The sequence below is a fragment of the Peromyscus maniculatus genome, chromosome 17 (genome assembly GCF_049852395.1).
Source record: "Peromyscus maniculatus bairdii isolate BWxNUB_F1_BW_parent chromosome 17, HU_Pman_BW_mat_3.1, whole genome shotgun sequence".
NCBI lineage: Eukaryota > Metazoa > Chordata > Mammalia > Rodentia > Cricetidae > Peromyscus > Peromyscus maniculatus.
Genome location: NC_134868.1, coordinates 27,595,280 through 27,611,366, shown reverse-complemented (window position 1 = coordinate 27,611,366; position 16,087 = coordinate 27,595,280). Strand labels below are relative to the sequence as shown.

The window sequence follows — 16,087 nt, the reverse complement described above, 5'->3', positions numbered from 1 at the left end:
TTAGGCCTTATGTTTGTTGTCTTATTGAAGACCAAGGGTAAATAGACTGAGTTTTGGAGAGCATTATTATAATATGACTTTCTCATTCCAATTGCTTTTTCTCATTGTATAAATAAATTTCACATGCTACCCAAATAACAATAAGTTTTTAATTTTCAAGCTTACTTAGACATAGCTTTCTGTGTTCATGAGAAAATCTGTCCTATCCATAAGGGTCTAAAATTCCAAATTCTAAATGCAAATGTTTTTTTTTTTTTTCCAGAGCTGAGGATCGAACCCAGGGCCTTGCACTTGCTAAGCAAGCACTCTACCACTGAGCTAAATCCCCAACCCCAACAAATGGGTTTTTTAATATCGGCTTCCCCAAACCTTGGCTTAAACCACTTGCAGTCTGGTCTTGTGAATATTACTTAATCTATCTGAACTCTTTAAGATAAGAATAAATTACCCTGGAGAGATATCTGCCATCTCCCCTCTCCCTTGGCCACAGATGACCTTGACAACTGATCATAGTCCACATTTGAGCTAAATCTAGGCCTAGCATTGGATCCTTTGTCAATACAAAAATTTTAAGAAGACATTACCAATTGAATATTTTATGTAAATTTCATGTACTATGTACATTTATGAAATAAAAGTCATTAGCCTAACTAATACAGTAGTTAAAAAGACTGAAGGATAACATATAAAAACATACGGCATACCAACATCCATTCGTCATTTTCTTCTTTTTCAATCTTGTATAAAGCTATCAATGCATCGTATACTTTAGATGCCTAAATTTTCTTTTATTTTTTACTCTTTTTTATCATATGATGAAATGAATGGATGAATGGTAGATAAGAGGATTATTTGCATTAAATACAAGATATTTTACATTAACTACTTGTTTAAAGTTTAGTGAAATCCACGACTGCAATGCCCTTCCTCCAAAGTAAACCCAACTGACCTCACTCTTAACGCTGGTCTCTTAAGACCTGAAATGCCCTTACCTCATCTGTTTCTCTCAAATGTGGATGTCCATGTCTCTTTCTGTCACCACCATGTGTTTATAATGAAGTACTTTTCATTTGTCTTTGCTCAGTCATCTCTTTGAGCTACTTTTCTCAGTGTTGAAGAACATAAGACTTCATTCGGCCTTAATCTGTCCGCTCTCCCAAAGTATGTGTATCCAGTCCCACCGTAGCTAACAGCTTCTGTACCTTTAAAAGGCTATCATACCAAAACCACATTGTGAAGTGCATAAAGCACATCACCCAGCACCCTGTAAATGTTTAACATGCAAGTCTCTGTCCCTTTATTCAACATCTAAGGCATCTACAAATATACCAATTAGAATGCAAATAGGTCCTAATAACTGAAACAGAAGAGTTTCTTTGTGCACTAATATCCTTCATAGGGGTTATAATTATCCTTGAAATTGCCCATGAAGGAGGACTGGAGTGATGTCTAAGTGATTAAGAGCATCTGGATAGAGGACCCAGGTTCAGCTACCAGCACCCAGGTTGGGCATCTCACAACCACTTGTACCTCCAGCTCTTTTCTGAACTCCTTGGGCACCACATCATATGTGACCATACATGCACTGCCCCAACCCCACCCCCCCCACATATACACATGACTTAAAATAATGTTTAAAAGACAAACAGGCTCTAGTTTCAAGGGATCCGATGCCCTTTTCTTGCTTCTGAGGGCACTAGGCATGCATATGGTATGTAGAAATACATTCAGGAACAACACTTGTGTGTGTGTGTGTGTGTGTGTGTGTGTGTGTGTGTGTGTGTGTGTATCTGTCTGTCTCTCTCTGTGTCTGTCTGTCTGTGCACTAGGCATGTATATGATATGTAGAAAATACACTCAGGAACATCACTTGTGTCTGTCTGTTTGTATGTATGTATATCTTTTTTTTAAATAATTTAACTTTATTTTATGTGCATTGGTGTGAAGGTATCAGATCCCCTGGAACTGGAGTTACAGGCAGTTGTGGGCTGCCATGTGGGTGCTGGGAATTGAACTCTGGTCCTGGAAGAGCAGCCAGTGAGTGCTCTTAACCACTGAGCCATCAATCCAGCCCGTATGTATATCTTAAAACAAAATAAAACAAAACAAAAATTTCCTTGAGTGCCATAAACAAAGCTTGAAAGAGCCATCTCCACTCTCTGGGCCAGGAGTACTTACTACACAGCCACCTGTGAGTGCTGGACTCGGTACTTGTGAACTGTACAGACTGATCCCACTGATGTATTATTTACTCAGTCTTTAATGCCTCAACATCACAGATGACGTCAAGACCATCCAAGGCGCTGGATAATCAAAGATGAGAAGGAAAGGGACTGGTTGTCTAAGGAAGGCTCTTTGTGAGGCTAAACGTTATGGACTAAGATACACACATGTGCCAGACACAAAGGAGCAGTCAGGGAGGTTTTCATCAAACAGGCGACACAGACGGAACCTTTCCAATTGAAAAAAAAAAAAAAGCCTCGAGGAGATGAACGGCATTTAGACAGACAAAGCAATGGCATCCTTTGACAGCTGAAATCCAGCTTCTCCACTCAAGTCAGCCTATGAACTAAAATCATCGCAGAAAGTGTGGGTAGCCAACAGTTGCCCATCACAGCGCTGGAGATGAATAAGTTGCTTAGTTACTAGCCTGCCATACATAGGAGCCTGGGCTCAAGCAGGACTCTCGGGCTTCGTGGAACACCCTAACTACTCTTTGAGGCACTTTCCACTTCATCTGCCCATGGAAGCCTATGGTATATGTTACACCCGTGACGTCAGGGGCTGGCAGTTTAGCTCAGGGTGGAGCTGGGGGCCCCGGCTCTGCAGAATGAACGAAGTAAAACAGTTAAGGTCGGGAATGTAAACAGACATCCTCACTCCATCAATCTTTTATGAGCATCAAATAATAAAACAGCTTTTAGGGAACGGTATTAAAACCCACTCTAGGAAACATTTTCAACAAGATTAATCACCAGGAAGATGAATAGTTGATGACTGTGAAACTATTACACCTAGGAACCAACTAATTCATTCAGACATTTTAACATCTGGCAAAACAAGGCTGTCTCAAGGGATTTTGTTCTCCCTTGACTTGTTGGGTTTATTAAATGACATCATGTCCAAGACAGGGAAGAAAGGATCTGTTATACCTTATGCACCTGGTTTCCTTATTATTATTATTTTTATAGCAACATTGAATTATTTCAAAACCCAATGTGCTTCTAGAGAATGTTATCCGGGCACCAGAGTGTATCCGTGCGAGATGGCTCAGGAGGTATGGTGCTTGCTGCCAAACTACAGGGTCAGAGTTCACTCCCCGGGCCCCACGTGGTGCAAGGAGAGAACTGATTCTCCCAGAATGTTGTCTTTTCACTTCCCCCCACACACCATGACACGTGCTCACCCGCCACATGCATACATGCACACAGCTATACATACATACATACATACATATGCACACTAAGATTAAAAATATAATACAAAATATAATAGCAATATAAATATAAAATAAGATACAAAAAGATGGTTCCAAGTCTCAAGACCGGTTCTGATGTTCACTCTATTGCCATCCCTTGTGCTTCTTTGGTACTTATTGGGATTGCAGCAACAAGATCTCAGTCAGTTGGCTACTAAAATTAACTAAGAATGAGAAGAACAGAAGACCTAACAGAGGAATTATGGGGGAGGTAGCTTTCCCTCCATGAAGCAAGCTGATACCACAACATATTCATCATACATTCACACCATGCGACTTCCCGTGTCTTTCTCTAGAAGGAAAGTCATTTCCAAGTGCTGGTTTTATTTTTATTGGTGCTTCCTAAGTCTGTGCCCCCTGTTTACATTTAAATCACATCAAGGCTGAACCTTCACAAGAGTTATTATCATCTAATTTAGAAACAAGTACTAAGAAAATTACCGCAATGGTGGGTTAATAACCACAGTCCTGTCTTTCTAAAATCTTTGAAATAGTCACATCTAACCAGAATTTATCAAAGAAAGAGACCAATTGAAACTTACCAAAGAAATAATTGACCACCAATTTAATCGGCTGCTCGTTTGTGTCTGTTGTCATCCATGAAGGACGAGCTATTGTGATTCTGAAAGACCTTCCTTTCTGCCCCTTCTTGCCTCTTCCTGTGCTCTCTTTTTGCTTTCTCTTCCTCTGGAAGACAAGTAAGTTGGCTCCATTTTCTCCCATGGAGTACCATTGTCACCCTTGCATTTGCCTTCTGTTAATCCTGGCATTTGATTGGATGTTTTCTTCATAGAAGTTGGCTCTGGTTGTAAAATCGTGCCCTTTATTTCCTCATAGTTGTAATGGCTACTTGATGATTTGTTTTCTGTTTAACCTATTTATCCCTCACTGGAAGTCAAGCTTTACAAATCAGGAGGTGTGTCTGTCTCCTTCATTGCAATATGCCCAGCTATCAGATCTGTAGTAGACTCAGGGAGTATCTGACCTTGGGGTTCCATGCTGACACTATTACCAAGATCTTACTTCCAGTGAGTTTTCAAGGAATTTTCTAGAGAAAGAGCCTATCTTTTGAGAAAAATTACCATGCCACCTGCTGCTCTGGTAAAATGTTTTCCTTTCTTACAAATGGACTCAGTAATGCAGGAAAAGAATAGTATATATCATAGCCTAGAGTTTTAGTCAGAAGTTTAATAGTTCAACATAAGGGAACCTGCAAATACGACATACTACTTTGATAGGTTAAATGAAAGAAGCCATCATGATTTCAGTGTGTGCTAAAAAATTCCATGAAACGCCTTATTTATTTATGGTAGACGCATTTTTTAAAAATCGTATTTACTCTTTCCCTAAAACATAGCCTTTTAGAGTTAAAAGCATAATGTAGGCAAAATCTTTTTACAAACAGAAGCAAATTATTTTCTGTAATCATCTGCTCATGCTGTCTTTTGAATCTCCTTCATATCTGCCCCAGGCCTTTATGCCCTCCATTCTGTTTCTTCAGACCCGAGGTGACCTTCACCTGGATTATAATATAAAGCACATCTCTAACCTCTTTGTCATTCTTACAACCACCAAGGTCATCTTTCTGAAATACAAATCAACTATGTCCTGTACACCTGTAAACAGTTCCCAAGACTTTTGTGTCAAAAGTTCCAACAGGATCTGGAGGAAGGGCTGAGCAGTAGCTGGCACTTAGGCTCTTGCAGAAGCCCGGAGTTTGGGTCTCGGCACCCAAGCTGGTGGCTCACGACAACCTGTAACTCCATCTCCCAGGTATCCTATGTGCTCTTCTCACCTCCACAGGCACCTGTACGCACACGTAACACAAGCACACACACACACACAGAGAGAGAGAGAGAGAGAGAGAGAGAGAGAGAGAGAGAGAGAGAGAGAGAGAGAGAGGAGAGAGATATTTCTCTTTCCCCTTGGTCACTGAGTCAGATCAAACGAAGGAATGACACCGAGAAACCTAACCCCAGAGCCAAAGCCATCCTGCAGGTATTGGGGCTGACCAGCGACCAGGAAAACGACAGGACTAGAAAAGCGGTGGGTTCTTCTGTGAACTATAAAGTCGTTCCTCTGTCTCCTTACAACCAGGGTGGAGATGGGACAATGTTAAAAAGTGAAAAGCCAGCTCCGTCTTTATATTACATTATATTACAATATAGTCGATATTATAGTATATTGGGAGAGTCAGTGTATTACCTACACTACAGAGGACGTCACGGGGCCACAGAGTTTAGGCAGGGAAGTAAAAGAAGTGGAGGAAGGAGAATGTGGGGATTTTATTGCCAACCAGACAGTTTTATTTGGGAGAGCAACAGGAGCAGAGGAAGAGACCCAAAGGCCGTTGTGGAGTTAAGAATATGTGGGAGAACAGATAACTTGGAGACGTGTTTTCTGTGACCTCCAAAATGATCCAGCTCTGACAGTAGATGTTACCGACTAAACCCAAGGGTCCAGGCAGACCTCTGCTGCTGAGTTCAGCCCGACTAAACTCAAGGATCCAGGCAGGTGCTGAGTTCAGCTCTGGCCGTCAGTGGCCTTAGCTTCAGACTGCCTGCTAAGTCCTCCTGCTCCCAGGATTAGCACTCAGGCCCAGAGAACAAATTTGGCTATGGGGAAGGTTTGAAATGGCAGGCATTGGTTGACGCTGGGATTATAGAACGCCATTCAGAGAAGTTATGTTCAAGTGGAGACTTAATGACAAAGAAATGAAAGAGAGAAAATCAGATAAATGTTTTTATTTTGGAGACCCAGAAATGCCTTTACACTGTGGTGTACGCATCAGAAAGGAAGCTACCCACAGCCAGGAATCTGCTAACTTGATTTAGCTAACAGGAGTCATTTCTGAAGACTAGTAAGGCCATGGAATGGGCACAGTTTCTAGACTGGAAAAGCTTAGGGGGCAGATTCTGAGCCAAAGGAGATTGACTGAGGAGCTGTACCTTGGGTGACCTTTGGGTAGCTTTCTATGAGAATACCCTTGTGATGCTTTTCTCTTTTGACATTTTAAAAAAAGATTTTAAATTGTGCTCTCTGTGTGTGTATGTGTGTGCACACACTCACTTGCACGCACATGTGAGTGCAGGTACCTATGGAGGTCGGAAGGGAGCAATGGATATCCTGGAGCTAGGGTTACAGGTGATTGTGAGCCACCAACTTGGGTGCTGAGAATCAAACTAGAGTCCTCTGCAAGAGCAACACACACACACACACACACACACACATAGCATCACACATGTAGGGGTCAGAGGAGAACTCTTTTTCCACTATGTGGGTTCCAGGGATCAAGCTCGGGTTATCAGGCTTGTTCACAAAACCTCCCCTTACCCAGGGGAGATGTTTGTTTCCACTCCTTGGTAGAATACCAACTGTGTGACTGTACGTATGCCACACAAAGACTGGCATCTTGGACATTTGTTACTAATGAGCACACAGTGAACGTGAGCTTGAGAGAAGGTAATGTAAGATATTCATTCCGCAGCTCCCGGGAATGTCTGCTCAACATAGGCTTCTATACAACCTTTCCTTCCTTGTCTTTGTCCCTGAAAATCCAGGGCAAACATAGTCCTGAGCACAGATCTGTGATTTTTACACGTCGTAGACTTGAACACTGTACACTATCGGAAGAAAGACATTCGGTTTGAGCTAAACTAAAAACTAGTGTTTTTGTTTGTTTGTGTTTCTTTTGTGGAAGGAAAAAGGAGTGAAATATATGAAGAAAATTCTTGATTCTACATGCCCCCAAACACTACACTTAAAATTCGCCGCTGCTTACAACCTTGGAAGAGCTTATTTTGAAGGGAAAGGTGTGAAGCGATCAGACGAGGAAGCGGAGAGGTAAGGTTCCCCGGAAGTAGGAGTGTGTGCTGCTGAAAAGCTGAGACGAACACTGACATCCCCCCTGTCTTCTCTCTTAGACTGTGGCTGTTTGCTGCAGACAACGGGAACCCGAAAGCCAGCGTGAAAGCACAAAGTATTCTAGGACTGTATTATTCGATGAAGGAGCCCAAACAGTTAGAAAAGGTAACCTCCCCCATCCCATCTTAAAATTGTATTTATTTTAGTACTGGCAAAACCCCAGCCTTGCCTACGCTAGCTAGGCAAGCGCTCGAATACTGAGCTATATCCCAACCCTCTGCCTTTGGACACTAGCATTATAGCTAGATTCATAACCATTTCACTGATTTTTTTTTTCGGAGAAGACACTGCGGGATAAATATGTAGGTTTGGATAGCTCTTACACTTCCTGAACAATGTAGAGGAAGCTCATACTTTGGGACCTTGTGTTTGACTTTCCATCACCATGATAAATACCTGACAGCGACTTATTGCTCACCTCACTGCAGCCATGAAACAGAGAGACAGAGAGGGAGGGAGGGAGGGAGGGAGGGAGGGAGGGAGGGAGGGAGGGAGGGAGGAGAGAGAGAGAGAGAGAGAGAGAGAGAGAGAGAGAGAGAGAGAGAACTTGCATCAGGGGGCTTCCCCCAACTCCCCCCTTTTGTCCCATCCTGGCCCTGATGCTATTGGGAGATATCAGGTCTACCCCCTTAATCTCCTTTGGAACCCCCTCACATGATACCCACCACCTTGCTTCCTTGTCTCAGAACTTCTTAGCCCCACCCAATTTGACAGGCAAGATTCGTCATCAAAAAGCCCAAAGCTCAGCTCCAACCTTTCCAGTCTGCACAGATGCTGCCTCCCCTGCTTTTACCAAAGGAGACTCTGGATGTGAGAATCTGTTGTCTGCTAGAAAAGGTTGCACCAACAATGCACAACACTGCAAAAACTCAAAGAAAAGGCATACCCCTGAAATAATGGCCAGAATCATTAAGCATGACTAAAGCGATGCTTCCTTTGATTTGAGGAAGTACTAAATACACCACTGAGTAAAACACACTGGGAATTAAAAGTGAAAGCCACTGTATTTCTGTGAAAATACAGTGTCACAAGAACGAGTGCAAGGAAATCCTATACAATGAGAAGGAACTGTAGGGCTGAGTCCTACTGGTCGGTGAAGGGTTAATGGCAAATTCCTAAGAGGCAGATAAGAGGCAGGAATGTTCCTCCAACATCTGAGCAGCCACTCCGAATGTCTTTAAATCAGATTCAGAGTGTTAGGCAATGGTCATGTGATAGTTAATCGGGGATGTAGAGTTACTAAGAGCAAAGCCTCTGGGTTGATGTGTGAGGGATTATCTAGGTTAGGATGAGGTGGGAAGACCTGCTCTAAATGTAGGTGGTGCTAATCACTAGGCTCTCAGACCACGTAAGAAACAAAAATGTGGGGCCAGTGGGGATGGCTCAATGTTAGGTGTGCTTGCCACCAAGCCTGACCACCTGAGTTTGATCCTCAGAACCCACACGAGCAGAGAGAACCGACTCCCACAGATCACACAAGAAATGACTAATTGTAAAAAAAATAAATAGAAATGAGCACTCTGGCTGAGCAAGTGCATTCTGAGCAAGTGCGTTCATCTCTCTGTATTCTACTGGGGATGCAATGCGACCAGCCACCTCAAGCTCCTGCCTCCGGGATGTTCTCTCATAGTGGGTTGTACCCTTCTCAGTCTGTGAGCCAGAATAAACCATTCTCTTTCGGTCAGGTATTCGGCCATAGCAACGAGAAACATAACAAATACAGACGATGTATTTTGGACCTTGGCAGCCAGCACCTCCTGAGATCCAGCCGGAGCTCTGCTATGGTTTGAGTATGAAATGGTCCCATAAACTCCTGTGTTTGAACTTTTCGGTCCCAGCTGGTGGCACTGTTTGGAAAGTTGTGGCATCTTTAGGAGATGGAGCCTCCCTGGAGGAAGTGGGAGGAGCTTGGGGTTTTCTAGCCTGGCTCTACTTCCTACCTACCCTCTGCTTCTTCACTGTGGAGGCGATGTGAGCAGCCAGCTACCTCCTGTTCCTGTCGCCATGCCTTCCCTGCCACGAGGGAGGAGCCATGAGCCAAAATTACCCTTCTTTCCTGAAGTTGCTTCTCACCAGGTGTTTGGTCAGAGCAACAACAACAACAACAAAAACAAAACAAAACAAAAAACCATACACAGGCTCTCGCTTTTCCTTGGCATGGGTGGCGGCTTCCTGAGTGCACCTCCGTGCAGGTGGAAACGTTCCCTTAGTTCCTAGTTTGTCACTTCTCCACTTGAACTCTGTCGAACTTGTTTGTAGCTAGAGTGTTTCTGGTCCTGCCTGGCCCACGGTCAGGACAAATCTCTCTCACCCGCCAGTCCCGCAGCCACTCAGTCCCAACCAAGTAAACACACAGAGACTTATATTGCTGGTTTAACTCAACAGCTTTTATGATCAAATGTTTTTCTGCAGTTAAAAATCCCAAAGACAACACAATCCAGATTCTCTGTGTAATATCCATCTTTATGTGGCTTATTTTTTATACTACCTTTACTGTCTCTTTAAAGACTTTATTTTTAAAAACTATTTCTTTATATAACCGTATATATTGCGAAGCTTAAAACCCAAGACAGCAGACCTTCCTCGGCCATGAACAACGCTGGCCTGTGAAACTCACTAGAGCTCTTTGAAGCACGTGGACTCCGTGCCCATGTAAATATAGTTAAGGGCATTCCTGTAGAAGTAGTTCCTGGAGATGTGGCCTGTGACCCTACAACTGTAATTAGGACTTTTTTCTTTCTAGAACCTCCTTGTAATTTCATCCAGCAGATAATACAATGACATTGTGATTTCTCAGGCATTTTTCTGGCATTCGGAAGCTTGTGGCAATGGAAATCTGGAGTCCCAGGGTGCACTTGGCCTCATGTACTTTTACGGGCAGGGGATCCGCCAGGACACCGAGGCTGCCCTGCATTGTTTACGGGAAGCAGCTGAACGAGGGAACGTCTACGCCCAGGGCACTCTGGTGGAGTACTACTACAAGATGAAGTTCTTTACCAAGTGTGTTGTCTTCTCCAAAAGGTGACTGTCTCCGTTTGTTTTGTGTTGCTATCCCACCACCACAGATGGGTGGTTCATAACCAATAGAAATTGTTGCTCACATTTCTGTAGCCCAGATCAAAGTTCTGAGAAGTTCAGTGGGCTGCTGAAGCTTTCTCCAGAGGGACGGGGGGTGGGGGGGTGGGGGGGTGTGGGGGGGTGTCCTCATATGCAGGGTGTTGAAGGGCAGCCCCCCTCCCCGGAAGGCTGTGTGCAGCCTTCTAGAGAAGGCCTTAATGCCATGAATGAGGGAGGCCCTTGTGACCTAAACACCTATTAATTGTGTGGCACTGGCAATACATGAATGTTTCAGGGGACACATTCAAGCCACAATAATATTTGAATAATGAGTAGAGGTATTTACAAGTACTTGGTGTTATGCCAGATCTGTCCCACAGAACTTTCTTCAGGGTTGAAATGACAGCCGTCCAATGACCTTAAATACTCTAGTGCAACCGAAGACTGAAATTTTAAACCAGTTAAAATTTAAGTGATAGCCAGTATGGCTAATTCTGACCATATTGAAAAGTACACTTCTGTACCATTCCCCTTCAGGATTTCAGAGCTCTTAGCTGAAGTGGGTTTCTCAGTGTAAATTGACATGTTAGAAATGCCTATTAAGAAATTTTAATCTCTTCCTATATTCCCTTCTATACACAGAGTTCTATCTCTGTGTAGTTGAAATGAAACTTCGTGATTGGGGTATTGTTCGAAGACTTACACGAATGTCTTATGAACTCTTTGGAAATTTTCTGAGTCCCTAAGGCTCCATTCTGTTGCCTACATATATTTATCCAGACCAGGACAAACAGTTCAGGGCACTCTAGAGTGGCCACCAGACTACGGGTGTGCTGCCCATAGTTCCAGACATGCTCCCACCCCCCACCCCAGGGAGTGACAGAGATGGAGAGGAAAGCAAGAGAGAACAGCTTCCCCCTTCCCCTCCTGGACATCTTAGCTTCCAGGCAGTAGGTCACTGAGGGAGCCAACTCTGGTATTCCCAGCAAGTACCCATCTTGGCTAAGATTCCGAACAGTTCTTAAAAAATGTATTGCATTGATTCCTTTGTTTGTTGTGTGTGCGTATGCACACGGCATGGCATCCATGTGAAGGTCCGAGAGCAACATGGTTGCATCCTTCCACTATGTGGGTCTTGAGGATTACTTTAAACTCGGATCCTCAGGCCTGGTGGTCAGAGCCTTTGTCTGGTGAGCCAGCTCCCAAGCCTGAACAGATCTTTAAAGGTTTCTGAACTTAGCATCATTTTTCACATTCCTATTCCCCCTAACATCGTAGCTAACATGGAGTCGGCTAGATCTCCTTCTCATGTAAGTCCTCATATTCATGTACAGTTTGCAATGGCTGGTTTTTCCCTTGCACATTTTTCAAGATAAATATGCTAATTTCTTACCGTGTTAGAGCAGGCCTGTGTGATGACTGTCTAGACCTAAGGTTGATGTTTCAGTGGCTGATCCAAGGGTGCCATGTTCTAGAACAGCTTGGATCCTGGGACCCTGGCTAGGGACAGTGAGGAAATCAAAGGACAGACATACAGACACATGTATGATGTAGCTAGGTTCTGGTGGGACTCTGCTACCACCTCAACCCAGACCTCAGCGTGTTGTTTTGGATGGAGGTCTCTGTAGGGAGCAGTTTCTCCAGCTGTAAACACCTGGAGGAGGAAGCAGCAGTTGCTGGTCTTTGCACACAGTGATCTGCCATCCGCAAGCACTCATACTTGGACGCCTAAAAAAAGCTTTACCATTTCTTTCCATTGGGCCATTTCTGGCCCAATGAGTAGTAACAGCTTTACCAACTGTCCTATGGGTCCAAGGCCTTGGAGTTTCCGACACAGCTGTGCCCATGTCAAAATACACATTCCCTCAGGGCTTCACTCACCCAGGGCTTCCTCTGCCCCCTACATAAGGGAACACAGGATTCTGTTTTATCCCCTACTGGATTGATCCACAAGATGATATTATGCTTAAAATATTAGTAAGAACCAAATTTCCCTAGTGGCTAATCCCTGTGAGTATCTCCACAAGGAAGCTCTGGGCTACTTCGTCCTTCTCTGCTCTTAGCAGATGATATTACATAACTTCCCCACACAGCAAACTTCTCAAAAGGGTACGGACGTCACTTTGAGCACAGACTTTCCACAGGCTGTTCTGTGTAAACGTAAAGCATGGCTGACGTCCCTTTTTAAAATTCCCCATCCCCTCAGGATAGCGGACTACGACGAGGTTCACGACATCCCCATGATAGCCCACATCACCGACTGCCTCCCCGAGTTTATCAGCAAAGGCATGGCCATGGCGTCGTTCTACTACGCTCGGTGTCTCCAGCTTGGCTTGGGTGTTAAGAAAGACGAAGCGGCTGCCAAACACTACTATTCCAAAGTAAGCCTGGGGAGGAACTAGAGAGTGGCCTAGCCGGAAACCAAACCGCGGCCTTTTCCTTGGGAGGTGAACGGCTCTCCGTGGTTGTTTTCTATCACTCTGCAGATCACCTGTCTATGCATAGGGAGTCTGGGCAGGTTGCACCTGGTAGATTCGTACCAGCATAATTAAGGTCAGGTGATAAAAGTCCCCTTTTGGTGTGAATTGGTCTCCTTAAATGGGCTGCCACCTGCAAAGTAAGGCCTATCATTGTCCTTACAGTTTAAATGTTGTATCTTCACCTAACAAACAAAAATTAAACCTTTACTCTAATATTGGAGTTAAATGAACGTTTTAAAGCAGTAAACCCAGGACAGTTTCATGAGTATGAGATAATCAGTAACCCTCACATTTTAATCCACGTAGTCACTTTCAGGTGGGGCTGAGAATGTGAGGGGAGATTGTAATAGAAACTGCAGTGAATTTTTTAAAAAAAACTGCGCATACTTTAGGTCCATGGTGTTCATAAGCACACATCAGAATGGCATCATAATTAACTCTGTATGTAGTTCTGTGGTCAAGGACTTGATGTGCAGCCCAGGCTGGCCTGGAACTCATGGCAATCCTGTGTCTGTGGGCCCTGAAGATTCTGGAATTAGAGGCTAGTGCCAGGCCTTATTTTGGAAGAATTCATTCGCAGTCTCTGGGAATGGGATACCACCATACCTGCCAAAGCTCTCTAGAGTGTTCTAGTATGCACACATGTTTAGAAACATGAGCTATGGGGCTGGGAAGATGGCTGAGAGGTTAAGAGCACTGGCTGTTCTTCCAGAGGTCCTGAGTTCAATTCCCAGCAACCACATGGTGGCTCACAACCATCTGTAATGAGATCTGGTGCCCTCTTCTGGCCTGCAGGTGTATGTGCAGGCAGAACACTGTGTACATAATAAATAAATCTTAAAAAAAGAGAGAGAGAGAGAGAAACATGAGCTCTATTGTGTTTTAAACAGATTTCCAAAGTAACAACTACAGCTGATGATGTCTGGGCTATTTACCACCACCCCATTCTTTTCATGTGAGAAATGAGGGTGAACAAAGGAACTTTTCCAAAAATAGAAACCCTTCTTGCACCATACTAATCTCCAAACTAGTCCAATTTCAGGTTCTCGGTGATCCACAGTATGCTTTGAGGATAAGTATGGGAGGAAGTCTAGTTTAACTGACCTGATATTTGGTATAAACACCATGAAAGGGCAGTAAACCAACAGCAACCCAAGAACTGTCTTCCACCTGTTGGGAGACAATCGCCCCGTTGCTGTGTATTGACGCTGTAGGTAGAACACAGCACCCAGTTAGCCCAGTGCATACTGTGGAAGATACTGATGAAGTGGAGACAGGGAGGAGGCACCGTACTAGCAAAGTCGTATGAGGTCTGCAGAAGGAAACAGGGTATGTCTCCCTGAGAACTGAACATGAGGGAGTCCTGACAGTGAAGGGTCCATGACCGGAACCTCCTGCACAGAGGAACTGTGGCGGGGAGGGAGGGGATTTGGAGCTACACCAAAAATAGAGCAGCAAGATGGCAGGACCCCAGGGGTCAGGCCAGGGACTCTTGTCTGGTGTTAGCTAGCTCTTCGGCTGGACGTGGCCCCTTCGGCATGTCTAAGCATTGTGTGTTCTCCCAGGACCCACAGTGTTTCTAAAGTATGTGGAGGGACATTGTAGCTCAATGCAAAGAAGAACCTTTTGACTTCACTGTATCAGAAACAAGTACAAAAGTTTTCTTTTAGAAGATAACAACTCCTGGCCAATAGCAAGAAGCTAAGCAAATAGTGTAAGACCAATGTCCTGGGCACTGGAGAGACAATTTCTGCTCCGAATGGTGCTTATACCAGATAACCTGATGCTCCTCCAAACACTTGACATTCTAGAATCATGCACCTTACCACGATTTAGGCATAATAAAACAATACGTTTTAAAATCTAATTATTATAGATTCTGCTGTTTTCATGATAGAACAGCTTGAGACCAAATGTTAATGGTTTCTATTTCTCTTGTTTTAATAATTCTTTAGTTTTCATTTTAAAATTATGTGCATAGGTTTGTCTATTTTTAAAAAGAGAAGAACCAAGCAGTGAAAATTTATCAAATATCTGACTCTCTTCTCTCTTTTAAGGCTTGCCAGCTGAACCCCACATTGGCAGATGAGCTTCACGCCTTACTAATTCGCCAAAGAATTTAGACCACAATGCATTTCAACGAAGCCCATCAATCCTCACCTGAAACAGTGTGTGTGTGCTCACAGCAGCTCCATCTGTTATTTCCTGCGTCCCCGTTATATTAACTGGGGTGTTTTACAGAAACATTTCCTTCATCCTTGTATTTGTATTCTGTAATTTGCACCAACTAAACTTTAGACACCAATCCAGTCGCTGGGAAGAGTCCTCAGAGACCCACCTCTTAGCCGGTACAGTGGCCTGGACTGCAATGAGTTTGAAAGCATGCCAAAACCAAGTACCCCTTTGCCTTATTAAACGCAGTGTCTGAAATGACTTAGCACAGACTGGGTTTTGTAGTTTCCAAAGTACACGTGCTGCTGACTTAGTTAAAACATAATTTGAAAGTTTAATTCTTTATATTTTCTTTGGCATTTGTTTATGAATTTTGCCAATTTAAAAATGTATTGAGCCATCTGAAATTTTTCACAAAATTAAATGAAGGCCAAAGAAAATGTAAAGATTAGGCTTCCAAATCTTTTTTGTAGAAAGTGTATAGCATTCCCATAGCTTATTAAAAGATTCTTACAGATAATTGACTAATTTGCAAATTTTTTAAAAACAGAATTAAATTATGTAGCACCATGTCCCTCCAAATGTGCCCTTAAAGATCTCAATTAAGCAAAAAAAATTTATGACCCAGATAAATATAAGAATTACAGCAATATGCTTTTGTTTGAATTCATTTTCTACATTCTTTAAATCTTAGAAACATTTCTATACAAGATAAAGTATGGGGAAAATCTCATAAAAATCATTAACCAAAGGGCTTCATCTAAATACTGTTTTGTAATCCAGCCTGAGAAAGCTTGCTTATAAAAAGATTACTTTTTTATGAGTGATGTTTTAGGTTAGCACACAAAGAAATGGATTGCATACACGTCGTCTCCTGTGCTTTGTTCTCTCTCCTCCCCCACTGCCCTCCTTCCCTGGGAACACCCCCACCCCACCCCCCCACCCCACCCCCCGGCAGCTAGCACCTTTCCTACCA

The 16,087-nt window shown here is 43.4% G+C and overlaps 1 protein-coding gene across 4 annotated transcripts in view; it reads left to right on the top strand.

Moving 5' to 3' along the window:
• Positions 1-15,381, top strand: part of Lrp2bp (LRP2 binding protein) — a 29,995-nt gene extending 14,614 nt beyond the window's left edge. For all 4 annotated transcript variants that reach the window (XM_015998069.3, XM_076553367.1, XM_076553368.1 and 1 more), the window contains 5 exons: positions 7,179-7,321; positions 7,402-7,507; positions 10,200-10,423; positions 12,666-12,840; positions 14,997-15,381. In XM_015998069.3, coding sequence (XP_015853555.2) covers positions 7,179-7,321; positions 7,402-7,507; positions 10,200-10,423; positions 12,666-12,840; positions 14,997-15,062 — 714 coding nt within the window. In that variant the 3' untranslated portion in view covers positions 15,063-15,381. The remainder of the gene's footprint in view (positions 1-7,178; positions 7,322-7,401; positions 7,508-10,199; positions 10,424-12,665; positions 12,841-14,996) is intronic.
• The last annotated feature ends 706 nt before the right edge of the window (positions 15,382-16,087 follow it).